The sequence below is a fragment of the Marmota monax genome, unplaced genomic scaffold, assembly GCF_021218885.2.
Source record: "Marmota monax isolate L192 unplaced genomic scaffold, Marmota_monax_Labrador192_F-V1.1 WCK01_AAM20220418_F8-fsc00065, whole genome shotgun sequence".
Classification (NCBI taxonomy): domain Eukaryota; kingdom Metazoa; phylum Chordata; class Mammalia; order Rodentia; family Sciuridae; genus Marmota; species Marmota monax.
In genome coordinates this window covers 9,315,089-9,337,201 of record NW_026694038.1, presented here as the reverse complement: position 1 = coordinate 9,337,201, position 22,113 = coordinate 9,315,089, and the positions used below count along the sequence as shown (strand labels likewise).

Sequence of the window (22,113 nt, the reverse complement as noted above, 5' to 3'; positions counted from 1 at the left end):
GCTCCTTCTTAAGATCTTCCAATGACTTCTCCTCACACTTAAATAATTATAATGCAAACTATCCTGGCCTATGAAGCCCAGAGATCCTTCCTGGCTCAGGACACATTGCTGTCTACCTGGCACCTTGCCTCGAGCATATTGAGTTCAGTCCTGCCTTTAAAACACTGGCTCCCTGTCTCGCATACCTTCCCCCCACTATTTTTCCCCCCACATGACTGACTCCTTCTTATCATGGGGTTTCACTTTAAATGTTACCTTCTCATAGAGGCCGATCCCTGTCCAGCCTCCCCATTTCTTTATAACATTATACTTCTCTCTAGAGACCTACTTTTAGCTGACATTAGTCCGTTTGTTGTCAGAATTCCCTACTACCATAAAAAATGACCAGACCAAGGACTGAGTCTGTGCACCACTATCCTCTCATGGTTTAAAGCAGCTCTTGGCACATAGTAGGGATCAGTACATATTTGTTGAATGATTAGAACTTAGTGTTGGCTTTTTACTTCCTTTATATAGGACCCAGTTCTTCAATGCTTCATAGTTCTACCACTTCCTATTATCTCAGTCCAGCTTGCTTTGTTAATTTACTTATCTACATGCCTCTGTGTGCAAATTTGAATTTTCAATCCCTATTCATAAATAACTCTGCAATTATCTTCAGCATTTTGAGAGAAGAGGCTTTTTTTTTGCTTCCTTCCACGTCATACATAGGTGGGGAAGGGATTAGGAATTAACATTCATCGAATATCTCCAACCTGTCAAGCACAAAACTATGATCTATTTCCTCACAACAATGCTGTGTAGCAGGGTATTGTTATTTATAACCATTTTACAGATGAAGATGTTGAGGTTTAGCATTACAATAAACAGAGCATCTGGGATTGAAAATCATCTGGGCAACCTAAACTCAGTATGAATTATTGCACAAGAGTTACTCATGTCTGAGGAACAAGTAGCTATTTTCAATCTGTGGCATGGAGATTGAGCAGTTGGATATCTCAGGTCAAGTTTTGCTTGAGCAGTCCAGGTATTTTCTTAGTTTTCAATTTCATTCCACTGAGTGTATAAAGAATTGGCTGGAGGTATGTCTATATTTGGCTAGAAGAGGCTTTGAAATGTTGGGCATGCCCTCTACATGAGGGTTCTGCATAGCTAATACATTAAATGTCTGTTGTTGGCAAATATTATGGAATGTAGCAGCAAGAAGATTTTCTGAAGATAGTTATGTGAATCAAGCCATTAGTTCACACTGGGCAAAGACGGAAACCAAATGTACCAAAACGTGTACCACATCACCAGGCATTCCTTTAAGTAACAAAATCTTATTTTTATTTTTATTTTTTACAGAAATTCAGATATTCCAACAAATTTCTTTACATTTCCTGGACCTTAAAAAAATTACACACAACTTTTGGACGTAATACAACAGAACAGAATGAGAAAGGGAGTCACTTTTCTTTTAAAAAGATAAAAACATACTTCTTATACTTAATTAACATTTAGTGATTTACATGTGTATTATCTATGTACAATGGTACATCATCAATGACCCATCTTCATAACACTGTGTGATATTAAATTACACTTAGGTTTTATGGCAAAGATTTTTTTAAAAAACATTTGTATGTGGATAGGAAGTACTTTTTCATTTTTGGTAACACCACTATTGGTGATGTAGGACTCCTGATGGGATCTGTAATTTACATAGATTAGAGAAGGCGAATACCTCTGCTTTTATTGTAGATAAAGTAGAGAGATACCTCCCTTTAAATAAAAGATGAATTCTTAAAAAGTTGTGTGTAATTAAATTTAGTAAGTAAGGTGTTCTGAGTGCAACAGGACAGCTAATACTTAACGCAACAAATAACCCCCAGAATGACTAACACTTTAGTTACAGACACTAGTATTCCCTTAATTTGGTTCTTTGGGAAAACCACATCTCTGTGAATTGGGTTTCACCTACTTCAGTGTACCTATAATATACTTTTAGCCATTTGAGAGATGATCCTGATTGTGGTGAAAAGATGACCAGTACCAGAGACATCTGGCTAAAATATGAATGTGGTCCTAGAGAGAGGAGGTCAATCCTGATCCACGTCAGTTCTGATGTTCTAGCAATATATGCTGACTGGATCTTAGTTCTGAGCCCATGAGTGAAGGCATTCTATACATCTGTGTTTTCTGCTTAGGTGTAGAACATTAGTTGGCTTCCACTGGGTAACCCTGCATGTGCTTGTGCTCTTTCTCAGGTAATTGGCTATTCCAATATTAAATATTTCTCTGTTGTTGAATAGTGGCAGGGTATGTCATGAGGGCAGTACGTTATGGTGGGGGGAACCTGGGATCAAAAGATTGTTGAAGACAACTGGTTAGCTATAACTACTTCCAAATCCCAGCCAACTAAAGAAAATTTGAGGATTTTTGAAGTCAACATTAATAAAAAGGTAACTTATTCCTACCAAGTTTCTTTGACCTGTGTAAGTATATAGTCATTTATTTCTAAAGCTATTAAATTATTATTTATTTTGTTAGTACCACTTACTATCATTTAGAAATAGGTTTAATGAAATAATTAAAAGGAACAAAAATGAATACCTGTCAGTAAAGGAAATAAAGGATATGGATTTCTGATGACATGAAGGGCAAAGAAATAGAAAAAAATCAGATATTTTAGATATCTATTAATAAAGTATATTAAATTCCTATGTATATGCTAGGGAGAATTAGAAAAAAGTGTTTATTTGATAGCAGCCTATATATTACACGTGAGCATCTAAGGTGAAAATGAGCTTTCTATGTTTTTCAGAGTTCCTTGATGCCATTTCCTGACAGTTTGGGAAACCTATTTTGCTTGGGAAACTATGATGTAAAGATGTACTTCCTGTAATATACAGCTCGACAGAGTAATAGTATATGTCAGAAACACTTTCTCAGTAATAACTTGTACAGACACATTAAACTGAACACAGACTTGGTAAAAAGTTTGAAGCGTTAAATCTCTTAATAACTGAGTGGTTGTAACTAATTACACAGTGAAATAAAGATAAAGTAGGGATGGAAAAACCAAAGGTCAGAGGCATTTCCTAAGATGCTTCCTCAATAAATGACACTTGATCAGCCTCGTGGCTATTGAGATAGGAATAATCTAGAACTAACTGCCCTTTTTTTTTTTTATGGTATTGAAAGATTAAAGCTTTTTGTTTTCAGTTTGATTAAAAAAGGACAGTTTACAAACCTCAGTACATATGTATTTTACATGTTAATTCTAGCACATTTATATTCCTCCTCCTTAAAATATTTCCTGAATATGATTTTTCATGAATGTTATCTGATCTTATTCAATGACAGTTTTCCAATGAGCTGGTGTTTAATCCATGATCACGTCTCTCTCCAGAAAATCACTTCCATCTCTGCAGATCTAGATCCATATTCATCACTGGACTCTGATCTCTCCCAAGAGTCTTCCTTCTTGATGTTGATGTACAAAAGCTGTTATTCGATTTGTTTAGCTGTTATTTGATTTGTTTTGTGCTCATTCTAGAGAATATTGGCTTAGCAGAACTGCAGAAAGGGGAGGGAAAAGAGAGAAACGATTAGAAGGAGAGAAAAGAAAATGTACCATTATCTGTCAGCAAGATTTTTGTGCACAACATTCATCATGAAAAAACACTAACAAATGGTTCAATGCACTTTAGATCTGCTACCAAAGCCTTAAGTTTGAGAATTCTGTTTCATTAAATACACCGCACAGCTGGGCATGATGGTGCATGCCTGTAATCCCAGAAGCTCAGGAGGCTGAGGCAGGAGGAGAGAGTTCAAAGCCAGCCTCAGCAAAAGCGAGGCGCTAAGCACCTCAGTGAGACCCTGTCTCTAAATGAAATACAAAATAGGGCTGGGAATGTGGCTCAGTGGTTGAGTGTCCCTGAGTTCAATCTCCAGTACCTCCAAAACAAAACAAAACAAAACAAAACAAAACCCCACTGCACAGTCTTTCCAACAAGGAATCTTCCCTAAAACCCACATATTACCTGTATTGGGTCAAAAGTCTAGCTGCTTTGAATGAGCAAAGAATGTAGAATGATCTGAAGCATCAAGATCCTCCTAATATGGAAGGTGTCTCATACATAACTTTATGTCCAAGTTATGTATGTGTGTATTTATTTTTGACATCTGGGACTGAACCCAAGGGTATTTTACCACTGAGCTACAGCCCCAGTTCTTTTTATTTTATTTTGAGACAATGTATCACCAAATTGTCTTCTGAGGTTGGCCTCGAACTTTGTTTTTCTTTTTTCAACCTCTATTTATTTATTTATTTTTTATGTGGTGCTGAGGATTGAACCCAGTGCCCCACATGTGCTAGGTGAGCGCTCTACCACTGAGCTACAACCCCAGTCCCTGGCCTTGGACTTTTGAACCCCCCAAGTCACTGGAATTACAGGTGTGTGTCACCGTGTCCAGCCCAAATTTTATTTTATACTCAACATTTATAATAGCTACAAAAGAAATGATTATCGGGAGATCACAGTAATCATGACCTGGGCACAGTGGTGCAATCCTGTAATCCCAGAATCTTAGGGAACTGAGGCAGGAGTATCACAAGTTCCAGACCAGCATTAGCAGCTTAGTGAGACCTTGTCCAAAAATTAAAAAAAGGGACTGGGAAGGTGGCTCAGTGGTAAAGTACCCCTGGGTTCAATTCTTAGCACCAAAAGAAAAAGAGAAAGAAGAAAAGAAAAAGAAAATCACCCACAAATCCAATCACCTAGACTTATCAACTGTTTTCTTCCCATGTCTTTTTCTGTTCCATATGTAAATGCAAACCTATTTTATCTAGTTGGAATCATAGTATAGATGACATTTCTTATGTGTGTGGTGCTGGGGATTGAATCTAGGGCCTCACACATACTAGGCAAGCACTCTACAACTGAGCTACACCCCAATCCCTATAGATTACACTTTAAACATTTTAATATTATATTTAAAATAATTTTATATACTTCCACTGTCTACATCATCAGCCTCAATTTCTAATGGCTGTATAATAATCCATCCTGTTATCATTCCTTTCCATTCCATGCTCAATATTCCATTCTCAACTCTTTTACCCTTGTCAGATAGATGTGGGTTTTGATTGCTTCATTATTATAAATAATGAAAATCTTTATTCTTTCTTTAAAAAAATTTTTAGTTTATAGGTGGACACAATGTCTTTATTTTACTTTATGTGGTGCTGAGGATTGAACCCAGTGCCTCATGCATGCTAGGTGAGCGCTGTACCTCTGAGCCACAACCCCAGCCTAATCTATTCTTTTTCTTTTTTTTTCTTTTAATATCTTTATTTTTTTTGTTTTAGAATATTTTATTAGTTTTAATTAGCTACACATGACAGTACAATGATCTTGACAAATACACTAATCTATTCTTTTAATTTTTTTCTTTAGAACAAATTCTCAGGGGATGGTTGCTTTTCTTTTCTTTTTTTTCCCTCAACAGATTAGGGACTATGTCTGGGTCCACATGTCTAGATCATACCTATTCTTGGATGATTTTTAAAAAATTTTATTTATATGTGACAGCAGAATGCATTACAATTCTTATTACATATATAAAGCACAATTTTTCATATCTCTGGTTGTATACATAATATCTTGGATGATTTTTGTAGACTTCGGCAGTACTGATCTGGGCTTATGGCTATCTTATATATTTTGAGGATGGGTAAATACATCTAGCTGGCCATGGTGTGGCAGATTTGGGCTGACAAGAAATAGGCTGTCTGGTTTGTATCATATAGCATTTTGAAATACAAGATAAAATTATGTTTTCTGAATGTGTGCCAGAGAAACCTCTGAAAGATTGTGTTGTTTTCAATATTCCCCCCACCCCCCGTTTTCCATCACACTTTAAAATATCTTATACACATTATGATCTTAATGAATTTGTCTCAGCAGGAGGACTCACAGTCACTTTAATGTACCCTGACTACACAGGGGATAATTGAGATATGATCATGTCATAATGATGATTGGTCTATAATGATTCTCTGAAATTGAGTCATGCTGGCAGAGGCCCTGTGGAAGGGAATGCTTCCTTCAGACAATAATAAAAGCAACATAAGCAATTCATGGATTTTACACAGTGCTATGGACAGTTCTCAACCTTGAGTGGTCTGTTCTGCTCTCATGGAGATGCTCCTGCCAGATGGAATCCAAAGTCAGATTTGTGGGTACATGACTCCTCCACTCTGAGTATTTTTCCACTGAAAACCTATCCAGCTGAATGTCTGGATTTTCCAGTAAGCTCATGAAAGTGCTAGCTAAGGATGGGGAAGAGGGAAGAATAGGAGGGGGCCATAAACACATGAACAAGAATATGAAATGGATATTGAACGTTGCTAGGAGATGGTGCTATGGAAGTGCTCAGGGCTATGTATGTGTGTGATGAAGGGGAGAAGCCGGTAAGAGGGTAGTCTCCATTTTCTTGAGGTTCATACACTCCAGATTTCATGATAGAAAACCCTGCTTTGATGTGAATAATTGGTTGGCAACCATGAAACAGAGACTCCTATTTCTCTTTCCTCAGCTCTCAGCTGCCTGGGTTTGCTTTATGACATCACACAGTGAAGGAAATGTATGAGACTGCCAGGAAAAAAAATATTTGTGGTTAATGCTGCACCCCAGACAGGGTGAGACCAGTCTCAGTGGGCTGGGGTGGGAGCAGCAGATGTTGGAAGGGCTTCACTGCCCCAAGAGCAGTGATGTCCATACCTGGGAGGAAAAGGGATTTTCCTGACGAGTAGCTGCCTCCTTGGAAAGATCCTGAGCCTGGGACTATACCCCCCAATATCAGTGGTGGACAGGGAGCTGAGGAGCAAATATTTTTGAGAGCATGAAGCCAGAGAGCAGGGACTCGACTAGGGGGAAGCAGGGGAGGTGCCAAGGGCTTAAAGTTCAAGGAGGGTTACTCATAGGGTCATGCAGGTACAGGTTGAGTGCTTCCTTACGTTTTGCAGAGTAGGCACCTGGCTTACCTCACCCTGGCACTGGCCCTGCCCCTGCCCCTGAGAGCAGGTTGCTCATTGCGAGGTGTGCTGGGAATGTTTGCTTGAATTGAGTTACTTAGATTCTGCTACCACTGGATATTTTTTCTTCCTAGTGCACGACACCACCATGCAACAAGAACCCCAGGGCATGTAAGAGTTTGCAGACTGCTAGGCTAAAAATAATCAGGATATTAGTTCCAGTGGTGCTCAGAACACAAACACTCCCCATTTAATATCAGGAAGATACTTCACTGGGAGAGCAAAATTAGAATGCCATTACCATTATGGATGGCATGCGCAGTAGAAAGTTTTCCATCGGAAGGCTTGGCAAGGGCTAGCTCTTCCAACAGATTGGTGGAGTGGGTGGAAGGAAACAAAAGGCAGGATTTTCCCCTCCAGATGTGGCCATCCCTCCTTTCGTCTTAAGGCCGTGAGACATCAGGGCAGTTTGCAGAACGGGGTGGAAGTCTCAGGGTGGCTGCCCTGTAACCACTGCCTTGTAAAGTAGTCTGCTCCTTTCAGAACTTTTGCTAACGTTTTCCATGCACCACGGACATTGCTTATCAGGGGAGGCAATTTAAAAGATGTCACATTCTCTCAGGTTAGTACAGAGCAGGGCTGAATAAATAAGTCATTCAGTGCTGCTTTGGATCTTTGTTCAGTCGAGTTTGACCTTGTAACATGTCATGGGCTCTCGGTTGCCCATGTTCCATTTCCAAGGGGCTCTTTGCAAATCCTTTTCGAAGCTGTCATTTGAATCACTGCTCGTGAAAGCAGCATTTATAATGGCCGCATTGTCCAGACTATCTATGTGCTACTTTGTTGAATTTTCTATGTGTTTACTGATGTTGAAAGGTCTCCTGTGGTTGGTTTCTGCTGAATATTCCTATCTGACCTATCCAATTAGGGTCTGGAGCCCCCACGGAGAGGATAGCTGAGGGACCAGGCACTATTGAATGAGGAAAATGGCTTGATAGGAGTGGTCAGCCTTTTGGTAGAATGGCCAGGGAATCTTTGTTGTGAAAATAAGTAGGGGAGGAGTTCCGGGCCATTTGTTCCTCATTGGCTACACTAGCTTCTCCATTTTCCTTGCTTGGCCGTCTCCAGCACCCACCTACAACAGGGGCTCTTGATAGTCTTCATTTCTGGGAGGTGGAACATAGTCCCCTGGAAAGAATCTTGCTGTCTAGGTCCTCAGGTGCTGCAGACATGATGTACCCCACCATGATGCGACAGATTAAAGATGGCTGAAGATTCTTTGTCATTCTGTCATTCTTTTTTATTTACTTAATATTATTACTATTTTTTTTTGTCCTGGGGATTCATCCCAGGGATGCTTAACCCCTGACCTGTATCCCCAGATCCCCTTTAAAATTTTTATTTTTATTTTTATTTTTTTTTATTTTGAGACAGGGTCTAAGTTGCTGAGGCTGGCCTCAAACTTGCATTCCTCCTGCCTCAGCCTTCCAAGTTGCTGGGATTACAGGCAGGCATTACTGCAACCAGCATGAATGGGCTCTTTGTCGTTCTTATTGACAGATAAAATTTATGTTCCCTTCCCCTTGAATCTGGGATTTAAAAGTCCCAGCAGTTTGTGTGTGTGTGTGTGTGTGTATGTGTAAGTGGTTAAAAACCTCAAAACATAAAGCTTATCATCTTACCCATTTTTTTTTCTTTTTAAAATTTTTATTAGTTATTTACAGACCTTTATTTATTTAATTGCTTATATGTGGTGCTGAGAGTCAAACCCAGTGCCTCACACATGCTGGGCAAGTGCTCCACCACTGAGCCACAACCCCAGCCCCCATCTTGTCCATTTTTAAGTGTAGTACTACTATTCAGTGGCATTCAGTATATTCACTATGCAATGGATTTCCTTACAAAACTGAAAATTTTGCCCATTGAACAACTCTACATTCCCCTTTCTTCTAGCCCCTCATGGTCACTATTTTACCTTCCAAATCCCTATGAATTTAACCATTTTAGATACCTCATATTACTGCAATATCACAGTATTTATGTTTTTCTGATTGGTTTATTCATGCAGCCTAATGTCCTCAAGGCTTATTCATGTTGTAGTATATTATAGAATTTCCTTATTTTTAAAGGTTAAATAATATTCCATTGTATGTCTATAATGTATTTTGTTTATTCATTCATCTGTTGATGGAACTTTGGGTGGCTTCTATCCCTTGGCTATTGTGGATGGTGCTGCTGCCCTGAACATAGGTTTGCAAATATAATAGATCCTGTTTTCAGTTCTTTGGGATATGTACTCAGAAGTGGGATCATTACATCCCGTGGTAGTTTTTATGAGGAATCTCCACACATTTCCTATGGTGGTTGCATAATTTTACAATCCCACCAACCGTGTACAGTGGTTCTTGGTTTCTTCTAATTTCACTAATACTTGTCATTTTATGTGTTTTAAGAAATAGTACCATTGTATCTGTTAGGGTATAAAGTGATATCTCATAATGGTCTTGACTTGCATTTCTCTGATGTTTAGTGATGTGGAGCATCTTTTGAGTATTGTGATACCTGATTGCCCTTCTGGAGTGACCACATGGAGAGGCCCTGGTGCTCTGTGCAGCAGGAGACAGACCCAGCTGAGTGAAGCTTTCCAGCTGTCCCCGTCAAGGAGCCTTCATGTCATGTGAAACCATCTCGACCTTCCAGTACCACCCAGCCACCAACCAAATGACACCAGATGATTCTAGTTGATGCTACATGGAGTAGAAGAATCATCCAGCTGAAACTTTTCCAAATTGCTGACCCAAACAATTGTGAAATAAAATAAAAATGGTTATTGTTTTAAACTGCTAAGTTTTGGGGTACTTTGTTATACAATTACAGACACTTGGAATAGTGGACAAATGCCCTCTTCTTTGACAGTGGTTTGGGGTTTGTTGTATTAAATAGATTAAATTGTTGTATTAAATGTGCCATGTGTGGTTGGCACACTTCTCATAGGTCAGAAAGTGAGCTACTGCTCTTAACTCATTTTTCTTCCTGACATATAACTTCTAGAGGAGCAGTAGCTCAACTTGCAACCTCCACTTCTTGGTCTATCTACAGTCTCTTCTTGGGCCATCATTTGTACCACAAGCAGACTAACTGCTCACCACATCCTGTTGGTATGCATTAAGGTATAATGCAGACTCTGATTTCAGATTGATCCACATTAGCTTTATAGATGTTTAGAGGTTCTGAATTTGTTGTAGTTGTTTGTCTTTCTGTAATCGGTCAGTGGACTGGTGAAGACCTGGGTCCATTGTCATTGCTGGTCTTTACTTGCATGCCACACCCACAGTCCCTCACTGCAATGAAGTCAGGAGGTAGCTGGAGAGGAAGCCATACTCCAATTACCAGCCTTTCTATATTTTCTAACACCTCTTACCTTAACCAAAGGGCCACACAGTATTTTTATTTTGAGACAAGGTCTCACTGGCTTAATCTTTCCATCTTTAGCCAAGCAGCTGGCATTCCAGGTGGTTGCCACCATGTCTGGCTTTTATCACTTGATTTTAAAAGTAACTTTTTCCAGCATGAAATGGGTGAAAAGGTCCCACCTGAGACATCTGGGGACACTTTCTTTCCTCCTTTCTTCCCAAGGGGGTTCTTCTCCTTCTCTTTGGGTTTTCTACCTTTCTCACTGTGTCTCTTTTTTTCTTTCTCTGTCTCCTTCTAATGACTTTCTGATCTGATGGACTGATTTCAACACAGGAAGGATGGAGGATAAGTGGATAAGTGCTAAAGCTGTTCTGCCCACTTAGGTAGAGCTTCTTTGCTGGGAAGGAGCAAAAAATAGCCTGAGCACCAGGCCTCCACTATTTCATGCTCTTCCTGTAGGCAATGGAGTTTGACAACATACACTCTTCTCAGAAGTCATTCATGAGAAGGAATATTGATTAATTCATGAATATCTCTTCTTCTTCTTCCCCCTCTATTCCCCATGAAGGAATACTGTGGAACCTGTGAAAAGCAAGAATACACAGTAGGCCTCACCCATGCACTGTGAATAGGGTGTTGCTGCTGGTTTATGAATCCTAATAATTTTCACTGACATTTTTTACTTAAAGCCATTCCATTTTTTCCATTGGCCAAAAGGTGTTCACTGCTGAAATCCAAGAGACAGGTGGAAGGCAGGGTGAGTATAGTATCCTCAGTGCAGGTCACAAGAACTAATAGACCAGGGGATCTGAAAGTGCCTTTCCTATCTCAGCAACTTCTGTGACCTCTCCTGAATTTTTCATTCCATAAAATATATCATGCTCTGACACTTCACCACGTGGTCATAACAATCCATTAAAAACGGTAATAAAAGGAAACTAAACAGGGTATTACTACACGTGGAATTATACATCATGAAATCCAAATAGGAATTGGCTTCTCATATCAAAAATTCATCTGTTTGTTGCCATTGAATATTCAGCCTCACACATTTTCCTCTTGAAATGTAAAAGAACCAGAGTAACGCCATTTTGTTCTGACCTGACTCCATTTTATGCTTGCTTAAAAGGTTTTCTTTATAGCCTCCTGTCAGCTGTATCTATGTTGACAGTACAGTAGGTCCTTCCTGAGTCCCTGACTATGGCCCTGATGTATAACAAAAATGACTGTAAAATGTATACTCAAAATTCTCTCGTGTAATCAAAATGTATAATCTCAACAAGGTCTTTTCTGACCTATACTCTTGTGGTTTTTGCTTTTATAAACTCTGTATTTCCAAAATTCAGGTGCTGAGAGTTCTTTGAGGTGCTAGCCCACTCCCAGTCACTTGCTCGGCTTGCTCATTAAAGGATTTTTTTTCCCTCCCAATGCATTTGGCTCAATATGCATTGTGGTGTGTAAATCTCCACTAACTCCATTAACACTCCCAGTTCCCCTCCTTTCTATGTGGGAGACCACCAACATTGAATTAGTTGGTTGTTCTGTATTCTGTCCCTCTCTCTCTTCCTGCCTGAGCTACTCTCTCTCAACAAGGTCTATCAGCTTTCTTCCCCTTTCCAACACCATCTTTTTTCTTTTTTAATATATATTTTTTAGTTGTAGATGGACACAATTTATTTTATTTGTTTATTTTTATGTGGTGATGAGGATCAAATCCAGTTCCTCACATGCTAGGCAATCGCTGTACCACTGAACCACAACCCTAGCCCCCAACACCATCTTGAGAGTCAATCAGTCTCCCTGATGATAGGTCTTACACGATTAATAGTTATGTGTGGATATTTGGAGCCATTCTCCCTTAAAACCCTAACTTTACCATTTATTGGCTGGGTAACTGCAGAAATTTTTTTTTTTAAATCTGTATGTCAATTTCCCTATTCAAAAGATAGGGAAGCCCCTTCTGAAGATTGATCAAAATTGATACTTATATTTGTGACTTTGTGTGCAAACCTGGCACATAGAGTGCAGTAAATGCTGGCAGAATTTTTTTTTTAAATGCGTACTGGTTTAAGCATCACTAACTCATTCTAGAAATGCTATACATATATGTTATCCAGCAAATCATGTATTTACTTTTTCCTGTGACAGGATGGCCCAATGGTTCAGATATGGAACAGTGGAGCCGGACTGTCTGGTTGTGGCCAGCTTGATTGCTCACCAGCTCTGTGTCCTTGGGCTCATACCTGGCCCAGTTTCTTCAATGCAGCTGTGTCTCACCTCCTGCATAGTGCTGCTGTGAGCATTATGTACGTTAGTGCACATAGCAAGTCCATGATATATTAACTATGCCTGTCATTTGTGTTTTTATTATCATTTGGAGTGGAATTTTTACCTTGATGTTGCAAAGACAAATAAAAATTTAAAACAAGAGGCTTAATTCTCCCAGTTGAAAGTAAAGGAAGAGAGGGCTGGGGTTGTGGCTCAGAGGTAGAGTGCTCGCCTACCATGCATGAGGCACTGGGTTTGGTCCTCAGCACCACATAAAAATAAAGATTTTGCATCCACCTATAACTAAAAGATATTTAAAAAAAAGAAAATAAGGGAAGAGAGTTACGTTCCTTTTCTTAGAGTGTTTACTTTAGAAAACTTGCAAGTTATTTCTCTGATTCTTAGAAATAAGCATAAATCTTCAATGGAGTTTTATTCAGCCGTAAAGAAGAATGAAATTATGCCATTTTTCAGGAAAATGGATAAAGGTAGTAATGTTTTGAGAACATTGTGTTAAGCAAAATAAACCAGCAGTCCCATGTTTTCTCTCATATATGGAAGCTAGAGAGGAAAAAGGAAAAGAAAGGTGGTGGTAGGGATCTCATGGAAATTAAAGAGAGATTAGTAGAGTGGAGAAAGGGATCAGGGGAGTGAGGAGGGGAGGAAAAGGAGAAATGGAATTGGTCAAATTATACTGTTATATCATGTACATCTACAAATATGTCATAATGAATCCCACCATTATATATAGTTGTAATGCACCAATAAAACGGGAAAAAAACCACTTTAACAGGAAAAAAAAAGAAAGAAGAAGAAAGAAAAAGAAATATATGAATAATTTAAGAAACTAAGACTGTTACCAGCTTTTTTTTTCTTAAATATTTCTTTTTAAGTTTTAGGTGGACACAATATCTTTATTTTACATTTATATGGTCCTGAGGATCAAACCCAGCGCCTTGTGCATGCTAGGCGAACACTCTCTCATTGAGCCACAACTCCAGCCCCCTCTTGCCAGCTTTTGGATCCAGGAATGTCTGTCTTTCCTTTTGTGCAGTGCTGGGGATTAAACCCAGGCCATCACACTAGGTAGGCAAGCCCTCTCCCACTGAGCTGCATCCCCAGCCCCAGGAATGTCTTTCTGAAGGAACCTGGAGCCATCTCTTTCAACTGTAAACGTCAAGGGAGTGAGTATTCCTGTTTCCCAGTGGAAAACCTTCCTAGTTACCCAGTGGCATCTTTTTGATACCCCTGGGATTAAAGCTAGGGGTGCTTTACCACTGAGCCGTATCCCCAGCCCTTTCTAGTTTCTATTTTGAGACAGGGTCTCGCTAAATTGCTTAGGGCCTTCCCTAAAATGCTGAGGCTGACCTTGAACTTGTGATCCTCCTGCAGCAGCCTCCCCAGTCACTAGGATTACAGACAGGCATGTATCACTGTGCCCAGATAATTTTTTTATTTTGAGACAAGGTCTCTCTAAGTTGCTTAAGGTCTCTCTAAGTTATCAAAGCTGGCCTCAAACTTTTGGTCCTGCTGCCTCAGGCTCCCAAGTCACTGGGATTATAGGTGTGCACCATCACACCTGAACTGGTTGAATTTTTATTCAATAATCAAATTATTTTCGTTGTCTACTATCTTTACGGAGAGTTGTTTTTTTTTTTTTCTGGTTTGGGAGATTTTAATTATATTACCTGGAGAGTGTATATAGACATTTCCGTATTTGCGCATTTAGTTGCTTTATTTAATAGTTATCCTCTTTAAGCATAGAATTTATAATAGAAAAAGGACTACCTTTTGGAAATTTCTGAGAGAGAACTAGAATCAGCTCTATTAATAAGCAGATTACTAATAATTGCTTGTAAAAACCCAACTGATGTTTCCCTTTCTCCTTTCTAACTACTCCACAAGCCTCAGCAAGACACAACTCTTTAAAACAGAATCTCATTCTCTCCTCCAGGAAGCTGTGAGGCTTTTGTTCCTTAGTACACAGACCTACGGTTTTGATTGAGTCTTCAGTAGGAAGGGAGCTCTGGATCCGAAGGCTTTACATGTCTTTATTATCACACATTCAATAGACCTTGTCCTAATCACTGGTATGGGAGTCTGTTGTGATAAAATATGACATTCAAGTATGATGTATGCTTTTTCTCCAGACCAAAAGTGGACCACAGATTGCAGAAGGCAGTTTATAATTAAGATCTAGTGAGGCCTGCCCTCCCACCAGAGAAGTAACCAAGAATTAAAGCATTTAGTAGCTATGTAACCCATTGTGAACATTGAGAAGTGGAAAGACAGAGATAGCCTGAACTGCAGAATTTTAGGACTTTCTAAAATGCAGAAGTACACAGATATTTTAGAAGAGACTTGTTATTAGTCAGTACATCTGGTTGCTTTGCACAGTAGCCCATGAGGCCGTCTATGGCTTTTTTTTTTTGGTGGTGCTGGGGATTAAACCCAGGATCTCGGGCATGTGAGGCAAGCACTCTACCAACTGAGCTATATCACCCAGCCCTCCTGTGGCCTTTTTCTCTTTCTCTGCCAGCCCCTCAGACTGTTCTCTGGCCTCTGACTGTAAATAGGCTGGGTGCAACTCTGGGCCTTTGCTCCTCCTGTGGGAAATGCCCTTCCTCCAGTTTTCCAACGGGAGAAGCCTGCTCAAAGTTTCACATCCCTTCCCAATTTGCTTCCTGGGGAGATATTTCCTGAACTTCTCCCTTCCCTGTTTTTGGTTTCCATTTTGCCCTTTCACCCCTTATCAGACTGAATTTTGTCTCCCCCAATTCACATGTTGGATCCTGACTCCAATGTGACTGTATGTGGAAGTAGGGCCTTGAAGGAAGCAAATGAAGTTAAGTGAGGTCTTAAGCTGGGACCTTGATTCTATAGGACTGGTGTCTGTACAGGAAAAGGAAGAGACTTCTGGGGTGTGTGTGCATAGAGAAAAGGCCATGTGAGGACATAGCAAGAGGACCACCACCTGTAAGCCAAGGAAAGGCCTCAGTAGAATTCAATCCTGCCATATCTCCATCTTGGACTTCCAGCCTCCAGAACTGTGAGAAAGTAAATTTCTGCTGTTTAAGTCACTCACTCTGTGGCATTTTGTTATGGTGGTCCTAGTTTACTAAAACAAGCATTGACTATACTTACTTGATTTTTGCAAGTAAGTATCCTGAGACACAGAGAGATGAAACAATTTGCCCAAAGTCACCCAGTTAGTTAGCTGAAGAGCTGGGGTTAGAATCTAGTTCTTCTGACCTAGATTGGTGTTCGGTCCCTACTGGTTTTCAGGTTGTGTCTCTTTGTCCCCCCCTAAAAACTTTTTCAAGTGAATCTTTTGGGAATCCCAATTATGAATGCAAAACAGATTTGGGTGCATTGGCTCCAACTAGGGGCTCAGATCTCCACCTTTCCAGGCCTTTCCCTCTGCCCCTCATCTGTGTTTCACCACCATAGCGAAACATTGAGGGAATCTAGTTTGAAAACTACTCTTTATCCCTCTGCCTTCTCAATACAATATCACAAATACAACATCACAAATCTTGCCAATTTGCCAGTTCTCTCACACTGACTTAAAGCATTAGAAACCTGTGGAGAGGTAGGAAGGCTAACTGCCACAGTTGAGGATAAGATCAGCTGGCCTGGGGGAGAGATGATTAGGATTTCAGAGAAGGAAAGGTCAACACCATGGAGTTGGCTCTATCCTGGGGTGATAATAAAGAAAGACTTCAACATTTACAGCGAATCTTCCAGAATCCAGGTGTTTCCCAACCCTGGCCTGGGATGTATTTTGTATGTTAGAACTATCCAAAATATGCAAATAGCTTCATCCTGAGGTGCATGAAAGTTTTCAGTAGGGTATCTTGGTGATAACCAGAAGCAAATCCTATGGCTTTAGGGAATCCTGCTTCAGAAACTGGACTTCATAAATGTTGTATGGCCAAGGACAATGTTTTTTTTTTTTTTTAATTTTTTAAATTTTTTATTTTTTTGTATTTTGACGTTAATTTTTATTCAACTTCAGTACATTATTATTTCTGCAGTTTATGTACATTATATGATATATCCTTTCATCCACAAGTTCACAAATTTTTTTTATAATTGTTTTTCTCTTCTTTTTTTTTTTTTTTTCATATAAGGGATTGAACAAACCCAAGGCACTTTACCACTAAGCTACAATCTTACTTTTTTATTTTTTATTTTGAGACAGGGTCTCGCTAAGTTGCCTAGGACCTCACTAAGGTTGCTGAGGCTGGCTTTGAACTTGCAATCCTCCTGCCTTACCTTTCCAAATTGCTGGGCTTACAGGCCTGAGCCTCCATGCCTGGCTTCTAATTGTTTTTCTAATTGTGCCTTCTTGGATCTCAATTACCTGGGTATTTAGGAATGTGCAGACTTCAGGGTCCCTATGGAATCTGAATTAATTTTTTTTTTTTCATTTTTGTTTTGGTACTGGGGATTGAACTCAGGGCACTTACCACTGAGCCATATCTGCAGCCCTTTTTAAAAAAGAAGAAAATATATATATATGTATTTTACTAGAGACAGGGTCTTGCTGAGTTACTAAGTGCCTCACCAATTTGCTAAGACTGGCTTTGAACTCACGAATTCTCCTGCCTCAGCCTCCCAAGCTGCTGAATCTTGATAGCACCTGAACTTTAGAAGCAGAGAAAAACTTTAATCCTGGATGGGCTACTTTCTAGCTATGGCTAATATATTTTACTTGCCCTGGCTTTGTTTGTCTCATCTGTAAAGTGAACATAACATATGTTTTACAAGGTGATATTGAGGAATGACATTCACCCTCCATGGGAAGAGATAGGAAATAAAATAGAGTAGAAATGAGAAAAAAAAAAAACGTTTCTAAGACTTTCCTATGAAGTTTTTTTCTTATTTTAACAAAGAGTAAAACAAAATTTCCATGTAATTTCTTAGTGATTATTTGTAAAGATGCACTTGAGGATTTTACAAGTGCCAATGACAATGTCCGAGTGCTGAACCTACAACTGTGTTTGGGATAAACCCCCCATGGAGGATCATTTTCTGTTTGGTGGATGTTATTATCATACCTTGAGTTAAATCACGTCCCTGGTAAGGACATCTTCCCACAAAATTTAGAAATCAGCTGTGTTTGTGTTCACTGCAAGATCTTTGGGACTTTAAGGGTTCTCTAAGAAGACAAGAGCTACTCCTTTACTGAGCACTAATTGGCAGCCAGGTACTGTGCTAAGTACTTAATGTACATTTTGCTATTCAATCTCTATAAATACCTCTAAGTGGCAAATGATATAATTATTTCCATTTTGTTTATTTACTTGTGGTGCTAGAAATTGAACTCAGGGCTTTGCATACATGGTAGGCAAGTGCTCTGCCATTGAGCTATAATCTTAGTCCATTAATTCCATTTCACCAATGAGAAAATTAATTCAATGATCATGACTCTGAGTAACAGCCACATCATGGTAAGGATAAAAAGAGGCAGAGGCAGATAAGACTTAGCTCTACCGGTTTCTTGAGCATTCTACTTTTGAATCCTCCCCCAGACAATTCTGAGTCCTGAGATGGACTTGTCTATGCTCTCTTTCTCTGCTCTGCACAGAGAGAGACTGGGGTCTCAATTAATATTGGGTTGTGAACTTGAAGTCCAAAGAATAGCATTTAATAAATGTTTATAAAAAATGCTCTGAATATACTATGATAACAATATGATAAAGTTGTATGCCTGAGATTGTTTATCACAGGAAAAAAAAGTTATTAGTAACTTTAATGTCCTAATAAGAGACTGGTTAAATAAGTTGAGGTACTTTTATATTGCCATTTAAAATGAGTGCATAGATCTGTATTAAAGAGCGACATCTATGACATTAACAAAAAAAGCAGAATAAGAAATAGTGTGTATAATCTGATTCCATTTTTAAAAATCAAATAATGGTAGTTCAGCTTTGAATGGTAGATTTAGGAGGTTTCTCACTTTTTGAAGAACATTCAGATATTCAGAAAAAAAAATCTGAATTTTCTTCTTTTTCTTTTGTAGTAAGCTGGCAAGTGTTACTTTTATAACTAGGGGGAAATGTGCTATTATTTTGAAAATTAAATGCCTTGGAAAGAAACTAAAGTGAAACATTCCATCATTTTCAGTATCTTCATGGATTTGTACTTGCTTCCCTAAGTGAGCGATTAGGAGATGGTCTGAACACTCTGAGCCTAACAAAGGGACAACCAAACCATGTCTTCCTTCCTTCCTCCCTCCCTCCCTTCTTCCTACTTTTATATTTTTTATTTTCATATTAGGTCCTAAGTTGCAGAGGCTGTCCTCATACTTGCAATCTTCCTGCTTCAGCCTCCTGAGTCATAGGCGTGCACCATTGCACCCAGCAAACATTCTTTTTTTTTAAAACATTAATTATTAGTACATATTGATTATACAAATTAATTGGTTTTTCTGGGACATTTTCATATATGCATACAATGTCCTTTTCTCAATGCATTCTTGTTGAATGAATGAATGGATACTGACAAGAAAATCTTTTATCAATATGCAGAGTATTATAAAATAACTCTTTCATAAGGACTGGAAGAAGTCATAACTTAGAAAAGTCATAACTTAGAAAAGAGTAACTTCTAATTTCTTTTTCTCAAGACTCCTGGAAGCAGGATTAACTTGTGTTCAGTGATTCTGTGAGTGTAATGAGATCCCAGGATCAAGGCAGAGCAGGGCCAGAGTTAAGTTACTGTAAGAGTTGTCCCCTGCAGACATTTCCCATCAACCTGTCTACACCATATCTCTTTTCTTCATTATTCTTGCCTTTGGTGGCTGTCACAGATAGGGCTGAATAATGCTCCTGGCAGCACATACCATTTCTCTTTTTGTCCATTGCTTGTTCACTGTAATAGGACATTCTTCTTACACAGACAGGGAACAGATTTCTGGTTCTCAGGAAGGCTTCCAACTTTAACCAATCCTTGATTCTATTTGTGATTCAAGGGAATGACTCTGCGCCAGTGCACGTGAATATCAACTAAGGATGGCACATGCCTGTGATCCTGGCTACAAAGGAGGCTGGGGCAGGAAGTTCGAGGCTAGCTTGAGCAATTTGATGAGACCCTGTCTCAAAATAAAAAATAAAAAGGAGCTGGGGATGTGGCTCAGTGATAGAGTACCCCTGGATTCAATCTCCAGTGCCATTACTAAAAACAAAAACAAAAAACAAAAAACATAAGCATCATTCAAATTAGACCTGAATTTAAACTGGACGACTCTTATATGAGAGGATAGCTGAGGGTACATAGGTGAGGCACCCAGCTCTGCAGAGTGGTTCAGCAGCTTTCTCTTTATCCTATGATAAATGTGTCAGTAGCCGTGGTAGAAATACTACTATGGAAGAATAACAAATCCAACCTTCAGTAACCACCTACTTTGTAGCAGGCCTGGGGCGAGGGACATGGGGGCACAGCTGGTGGGCTTCCTGGTGCCTTGGTCCTGTCCTCCTTAGCCTGAGCAGGAGAGAACAAGCAGCACTCACTGGACTTCCTCCCTTGACAGCACCTTCCCAGGAGCTGTATTCAGTCTCTCTATTTCAGGTAAAACAAATGCACAAAGCACAAGGGTGGTTCTCACTGGGCACCTAGACCTGGCCTCAGCGCAGCCCCCAGCAGGCCGGCTGTCAGCTGAAGGCTGTTTCAGAAGAGCCTTCCTCCCATGATCTCTGGCCGGGAATCATTCCCTCCATGTTAGCAGTTTATCTCTGCTCTGGGCACTGAGGGTTTCCCAAGGCAATTGTTCAGAATCCACAGAGGGGCAGCACTCACTATTCTAAAGGGACACACACACAGCCACTTGGTCTCTGAATTTCAGCTCCACATGTAAACAGAGCCAGGAATTCTGGGGCGCGACTATTGCTCAAGGCAGTAACTGGGGATTTCCACCCCCTGAGCTGTACAGTGAGTTATAATGTGGGGGATGGAGATGGGCCAAGGATTAGGACACCAGGGCTGATGCCTGATGAATACTTAGAGTCCACTCTAGTCTCTAGCCTGCTCTGCAGGGGTGGGACAGGGGAAGACTTCTCTTAGATGTTGCTTCATTCCAAGACTAAATGAGAAGAGAATAGGGAAGAACACTTCTAGGAAATACAATTAGGATAACTTGCTAATAACTATTTGAACATAATTTTTGAAATGGTGCAATTTATCAGAAACCACCGAGCCACACTCCCAGTTCTTTCATTATTTTTAAAATTGGAGACAGGATCTTGCTCAGTTGCTGAGTCTGGCTTTTAACTTGCTATACTCCGACCTGCCTCAGTCTTCAGAGTTGCTGAAGTGCACCACTGAGCCCAGGACCAGCTTAAATTTTTAAATTTCTACTTTGTAAATTACAATTACTCTGTAATTTGTATGTATAGTTTTAAAAACCAAACTGTACAAGTGTTCTTGTGGTAGAGTCACCCCATTTCATTCCTTCTCATACCCAGTTCTACTCCCTTAGATGATCTTTTTCAACAGTTTCTAGTTTTATTACAGTAGTTACTTCATTAGTCTACATAATATCTTAATATTCCCCTATTTAATCATTAATTAATTTTAGATAAATCTGTTGAGTCTTCTCTAGAAAAGTAAGGATTTGCTTATTCCTCCTTGCCATTTTTCTCTTTCCATTTTATGATGTCAATGACATGCATACCTGTACCTCTCTGGTTTCCTCTATGAATTCAGTCGGATCGGACTCAACTTGTCTCTATCTGAGGTGAAGCCATCACATCCTTTGTTTTCCACCTTTACCATTACAATCTGACATAAGCTTGACTTTTTAAAAGTCAAGATGGAGAGGGGAGGGGTTGGGTATGTAGCTCCATGGTAGAGTGCTTGCTTTGCATGCATGAAGCCTTGGGTTCAATCCCCAGTACCACAAACGAAAAAAAAAAAAAAAGAGTCAATACGGGACCTGGCATGGTGGTGCATACCTGTAATGCCAATGACTCAGCAGACTGAGGCAGGAGAATGACTTCAAGGCCAGCCTCAGCAACTAAATGAGACCATGTCTCAAAAAATTAAAAGGCTAGAGATGTGGGCTGGGGTTGTATCTCAGTGGTAGAGCGCTTGCCTAGCACGCATGAGGCACTGGGTTTGATCCACAGTACCACATTAAAAAAACTAAATAAAAAAATAAAGCTATTGTGTCCATCTACTTACAAAAATAAACAAACAAACAAATAAAAAGGCTGGAGATACATCCCAGTGGTAAAGTGTCCCTGGGTTCAATGCTCAGTATAGGAGGGGGAAAAAAAGTTAATATGGGTGATTACAGCAGATTAATCAATGAAAATAAGTTAGAAGGAAACCTCCCAACCTCCCTCTTCCTTTTCCTAGAAGACTTAGACACATCTCAAATATCCAGTGGCTCTCTCTGAGTG

The 22,113-nt window shown here is 39.6% G+C and overlaps 1 protein-coding gene across 2 annotated transcripts in view; it reads right to left on the bottom strand.

Moving 5' to 3' along the window:
* Positions 1-1,360: 1,360 nt before the first annotated feature.
* Positions 1,361-22,113, bottom strand: part of Lhfpl3 (LHFPL tetraspan subfamily member 3) — a 529,118-nt gene continuing 508,365 nt past the window's right edge. For both annotated transcript variants that reach the window (XM_058585507.1, XM_058585506.1), the window contains one exon: positions 1,361-3,561. Coding sequence is in view for 1 of the 2 variants with exons in the window: in XM_058585506.1 (XP_058441489.1) it covers positions 3,533-3,561 (29 nt within the window). In the remaining variant the exon portion in view is untranslated. The remainder of the gene's footprint in view (positions 3,562-22,113) is intronic.